A 5,928-nucleotide genomic window follows, 5' to 3' on the forward strand; every position below is an offset into this window, starting at 1 on the left:
GATCCCAAGTTCCTGAGACTGAGCCCCACATTGGGCCCCCTGTTCAGCGTGGAGCCTGCTTTTCCCTCTCCCTCTGTCTGCTTTTCCTCCTGCTTGTGCTCTCTCTCTCTCTGTGTCAAATAAAAAAATAAAATCTTTAAAGAAATGAAAGAAAGAAAAAAATCTTTTTCTGGTTATGCTTTGTAGCCCCTAACTCTCAAGATCCTTTTCTTGCCTGTCTTCTCCAAAAGGTTAATTTCTGGGAACTGAAACATTCAGTCTAGTCTTCACTCTTGCTTTCAGTTGGGTTTGGCTCATGGGAGATGGGCAAAGGTTGGGAGGGTACAAGCAGAGAGCGTTTGGGGTATTTATCTCCCTGGTCTCTCCTTGCATGGCCGTATTTCTGTCAACTGTTGCTTCTTCCCCCTAAAGCCACAGTTCCTACCAAGTGTCTTCTTTCAATAAACTTGGCTCTTACAGGTTTCTGCTCATACTCTACCCTTATGTCTGTGAGGTCTAGGGATCATCATGGCTTCCTGCTGCAGCTTGAATGAAAGTATGTTGCTGCACATACTGGTTTCTTTACTCGTACTTCTATATACAATCTTTGTATATTTTTTTTTCAGTCAAAATTTATTGAATGAGCCATCTCTTTCCAGCTGGTAATCTGAGATGCAGTGTTATACTTGTTACTTTCTATTGTTATGCTCACTTGTTCATTCCTTTCTAGAAGAGAATTACTGAGTGAAATAGTAGAAGCCTTTTAAAGGTCTCTGTTACACATAGCTAAATGGTATCCAGATAATTTATACCAGTTTAAAAAGCTTATTTTTAACATTGTCCGGGAGAAATTGCAGTTGCATGGAGATTTGCTTGAGCTGGAATCAAACTCTTGCCTGAAGGTTGTAGACTCCCCTGGTTGTTATGGGAGAGGCAATTCCTGGTAAGAATTTTTCCCAGGGTCCCCTTCATTTCACTGTTCCTCAGGGTGTAGATAAGTGGGTTGAGCAGTGGGGTTCCCAATGTGTACACCAGTGAGATGAACTGATCTTGCTTGGGGTAGTAGCTGGAGCTGGGGCGCAGGTACACAAAGGCACAACAGCCATACTGCAGCAGGACCACAGAGAGGTGGGAGGAGCAGGTGGAGAAGGCCCGGTGACGTCCAGCTGTTGAGTGGATCTTGAGCACGGCAGCCACAATGAAGACATAGGAGGTAGCAATGAAGAAGAAAGGCATGGCAATGGCCAGTGTGGCTGCCACCAGCACTGACTGCTCATGGATGTGGCTGCTGGCACAAACAAGAGGCATCACTGGTGGAATATCACAAAAGAAGTGCTGGATACTTCGAGCCCGGCAGAATGGCAGAGAGAAGATGAAGGCCACCAGTTGTGTGGACAGGAACAAGCCGATACCCACAGAGGCCACGACCAAGCGGACACAGAGAGTTAAAGTCATGGTGAGAGGGTACTGTAAGGGGTGGCAGATGGCAACATACCTGTCATAGGCCATGGTGGCCAAGAGGAAGCAATCAGCACTGCCAAGCCCAATGAAGAAGATCATCTGAATGGCACAGCCCAGGAGGGTGATGGTCTTCTCTGACTGTAGGATGTTGGCCAGGATGTGGGGCACCACCACCGCAGTGTAACATATTTCTACTGCTGAGAGGCTGCCCAAAAAATAGTACATGGGGGTATGTAGGCGAGCTTCTGTCTGGATGGCCACTATAATTAGGACATTCCCAGTGATGATCAAGGTATAAACGAGGCTGACTCCAAGGAAGGACAAGACACAGAACTCTGGTTGGGAGGGATAGGCCAGGAACACAAATTCCATCAACAGTGAACGATTTCCCCAGATCATTGAGCTAACAGAGTGTCTCTGCCGAGAAATACAAAGACAGAAGGAAAATTGGACCAACAACATATTGTTAGTTAACACTCTGAGCCATGATCTAATCTAATCAGTTCTGGAGTTAGAAACTTAGAATTATTAGACCCAAATCTCTCTTTTCCTCCTCTTTAATCAAGTCTCCTCACATAAGTATTTACAACTTAATTTCTAAGTGCCAAGAGTTGGTCTAAATTGTGTAAAATTTTTTTTGAGAAAAGGAGGCAGAGTATAGCTTTCAGAATAATTTTTAGGGGAAGTTGAATGAAAATTAATTCTTTCATAAGAAAGTGTCAGAGGATTCTGTTTTTAAAATTTTTTATTTTTTAAAATTTCTTTTCAGTGTTCCAGAATTCATTATTTATGCACCACACCCAGTGATCCATGCAATATGTGGCCTCAATTATACCCACCCAACTTCCCACCCCACTATCCTTCAAAACCCTCAGTTTGTCTCTCAGAGTCCACAGTCTCTCATGCTTTGTGCCATCATACAATTTACCCCAACTTTCTTTTCCTCTCCATCTCCCCGTGTCCTCCATGTTAATCCTTATGCTCCACAAATAAGCAAAACCATATGATAACTGACTCTCTCTGCTTGACATAGCTCACTCAGCACAATCTCTTCCAGTCCCTTCCATGTTGATAACAATAGTTGGGTATTCATCCTTTCTGATGGAGACATAATATTCCATAGTTCATATGGACCACATGAGGATCAAAAGCTTCTACACAACAAAGGAAACAGTCAACAAAACAAAGAGGTAACCCACAGAATGGGAGAAGATATTCACAAATGACACTACAGACAAAGGGGTGATCTCTAAGATCTATAAAGAACTTCTCAAATTCAACACACACAATACAGATAATCATGTCAAAAAATGGGTGGGAGACATGAACAGACACTTCTCTCTAATGAAGACATACAAATGGCTAACAGACAGAGAAAAAAATGTTCATCATCACTAGCCATCAAGGAGATTGAAATCAAAACCACATTGAGATACCACCTTACACCAGTAGAATGCCCAAAATTAACAAGATAGTAAACAACATATATTGGAGAGGATGTGGAGAAAGGGGATCCCTCTTACACTGTTGGTGGGAATGTGAGTTGGTATAGCCACTGTGGAAAAATGAAGAAATTAAAATAAAAATAAAAATTAAGAAATTAAAAATAGAGCTTCCCTATGACTCTGCAATTGCACTATTGGGTATTTACCCCAAAGATACAGATGTAGTGAAAAGAAGGGCCAGCTGTACCTCAATGTTCATAGCAGCAATGGCCACAGTCACCAAACTGTGGAAAGAACCAAGATGCCCTTCAAAGGATGAATGGATAAAGAAGTGTCAAAGAATTCTTGAAAGTAGGGCTCATTAACGTGAGAGCAGGAAGCTATTCTTTCAGTCATTCGTTCAATAATACATTTATTCACATTCCTGAGGTATTGACTCACACATATATGGATGTAACACTGAAAAGTTAGTTATATGAGGGAAAACGAAGAAAGAAAACAATGCCCATGGACAATGAGCTCACAGAGGTCTTTGATCAATAGTATCAGGGATGAGCCTCAGAAAACAAAGCCCTCTCTCTCCTGGTTCCTCTATCCATATCCATTCAGGAGAAGGGAAGGACTTGAAGGAAACAAAGGGTTTTATCATAAGTCTCCCCCTGGCTTGTGGTGGTATGGGGAAATATGTGATCATAATCTGTTGGAGATCTAAGAATCCTTTCCCTGAGTTTGGGGATGAATAGGAGATCCCAGTCTACATTTGTATTTCTTCTCTTCTAAGAAACTAAAGGGAAATCCAGCTTCCTTGATTTCTTGCTTCCTTGAAAACCTTGGGATGAATAGACATAACTCTCAAAGGGCATCCATTCCACTGTTTCCCAAGCTCAACTCATATTCAAGAAAAAAAAGAGGGGCTATGTGATCTTGTTTCAGTTTTCCCAATTTCAACATTATTTATGGTGTTTATGATTTATTAAGATTATAAAGAAAAATCTTAATCCAGAAGCACCACTCCAGGACAAATCACCCATGTAGACCCAACTCTGTGTCACAAACATAGGAAGAAATATATTTAGACTATCACAAACCTTCAGAGGACCCAGGGCATGAATGCCTCTTCATTCTCTATTCTTCATCTGAACTTCAGTCATGCTCCAAATGATTTCTAATATCACATGTCATATTTAACATTTTATTAAAACATGAGGAGCAGAGGCAGTGCATCAGTGTGTGAGACCAGTTTTGAAATTAAATGATCGGGTTTGCATAATCCCAAATCCTGGCTCTGTGATGCTAGGCAAGATATAATTTCTCAGAGTCCTAGGTTCTTTATTTGAGAAATGGGGATAATAATTATACTTGGTTCTGAGGGTTGTTGTTTGGTTTAAAAGTGACCATTATGTAAAGTGTCTACTGCAGTGCATAGGCCATAGCAAGAGCAGCTTAACAGATCATCATTATTTTTTCATAATTTAAGTTCAATTAGCCAACATATAGAACATCATTGGTTTCTGATGTAGTGTTCAGTGATTCACTAGTTATGTATAACACCAGTGCTCATCATATCACACTCCCTCTTTAATGCCCATCACCCAGTTACCCCATCCTCCCACCCAGCTTCCCTTCTACAACCCTCAGTTTGTTTCCCAGAGTCAAGTGTCTCTCATGTTTTATCTCCCTCTCTAATTTCCTCCTATTCATTTTTTCCCTCCCTTCTCCTATGGTCATTATTATTCGTAAGTTCATGGAAAGCCATTTTCCCTTAGCTCCATTTTTATTAACCATACCACCAAGCCTAGTGTATGCATTGTAGACATTCAATAAATATATGCTGCGTGGATAAATATACTATGAAAAGCATGTCATTACACTTTTGTCATTTTCTTTTTCACTTTTAAGATGATTTCATGATCCAGTCACCTATTTAAGAACCCTCATGGAAAACTTGGTAACCAACATTAGGGCTGCATTGAGGAAAACATCCTGCCACTCAGGAACATAACACGTAGAAGGCTACAACAAATGCATTTAGAACTAGTTGTCTACTTCTATCTGATAGAGGGTTTTGGAATCTGTGTGCAAATGACAACTTTGGAGAATTTTATGATAGCCCTACTTCTGTCATTTTAATGGTGCTCTCCAGGTTCTACAGTAATAGATATATTATTATTTATTAATATAATAGATATAATACTAATATCTAATATTAGTATTAGACTAATTTTATATTTCTATTAATAGATATAATAAATTTATAATAGAGGTATCCATAGGTCATGAATTCTTAGTGCTGGAGAGGACCTCAGAAATTGCCTAGTTCAGTCTTCTGTCAGATACTTGAATCCTCCACACAATATCTGAACATCAATCAGGTCACCTTCAAAGCCTAGAGAATGCCATTCTCCTGAATTGCTTGCTTCATTGTTGGATGGTCTCGTTCCCTAGAAGTTTTTTCTGATGGTGACTGAAACCTGCCTCTGTAACTTCTACCTTTCATTCTGTTCTATCCCAGTGGGCCATTTCTCCATGAAACACTTCAGGGAGTAAGAGCTCTGATCATGTACCCCTAAACTGTCTTCTCATTTTCCTTTTGGTATTCCTAGAACGACATGTTTTTGATATGTCTCACAATTTTAACCCTGGAAATTCTCTCATTTTAAATAACTTAATTAGAAATGTAATACTGCATGCGATAGATCACAGGGATGGCTGAGTTTAAAAAGATCTGGATATCACCTATATGTCCATTGGCTGTCTAATTCTTCAGTCTAACCAAAATTAGATTAATGCACTTGTTGTGTTTGCTTGTTTTGATAGTCTCCTTAGCTTGAATGCAAAAACTCTAACTATATATTTTTTAATTTTTAGAGAAGAACATGATCAGCATTGCTTTTTTTAAAATTCAGATTCAATTAGCCAACATATAGTAGATCATTAGTTGAAGATGCAGTCAGTGTTCAATAGTTTATCACCCATGTATACATCATCATTCCTTTAACATTGGTTCCTTGCTCTAGTCTGTTAAGGTTGCCATTTTTAAAAA

General features: G+C 39.7%; 1 protein-coding gene across 1 annotated transcript; it reads right to left on the reverse strand.

The window, feature by feature from the left end:
* Positions 1-810: 810 nt before the first annotated feature.
* LOC116599959 (olfactory receptor 10W1-like) lies at positions 811-1,839 on the reverse strand. Its single transcript, XM_032359894.1, has one exon. It carries the CDS (start codon positions 1,837-1,839, stop codon positions 811-813), a length of 1,029 nt encoding a protein of 342 aa, XP_032215785.1.
* Positions 1,840-5,928: the final 4,089 nt, after the last annotated feature.

The sequence above is a fragment of the Mustela erminea genome, chromosome 9 (assembly GCF_009829155.1).
Source record: "Mustela erminea isolate mMusErm1 chromosome 9, mMusErm1.Pri, whole genome shotgun sequence".
NCBI lineage: Eukaryota > Metazoa > Chordata > Mammalia > Carnivora > Mustelidae > Mustela > Mustela erminea.

Bases quoted from the DNA above. Each gene is read 5' to 3' on its own strand.
- LOC116599959 (XM_032359894.1), bottom strand. From the start codon at position 1,839: ATGATCTGGGGAAATCGTTCACTGTTGATGGAATTTGTGTTCCTGGCC.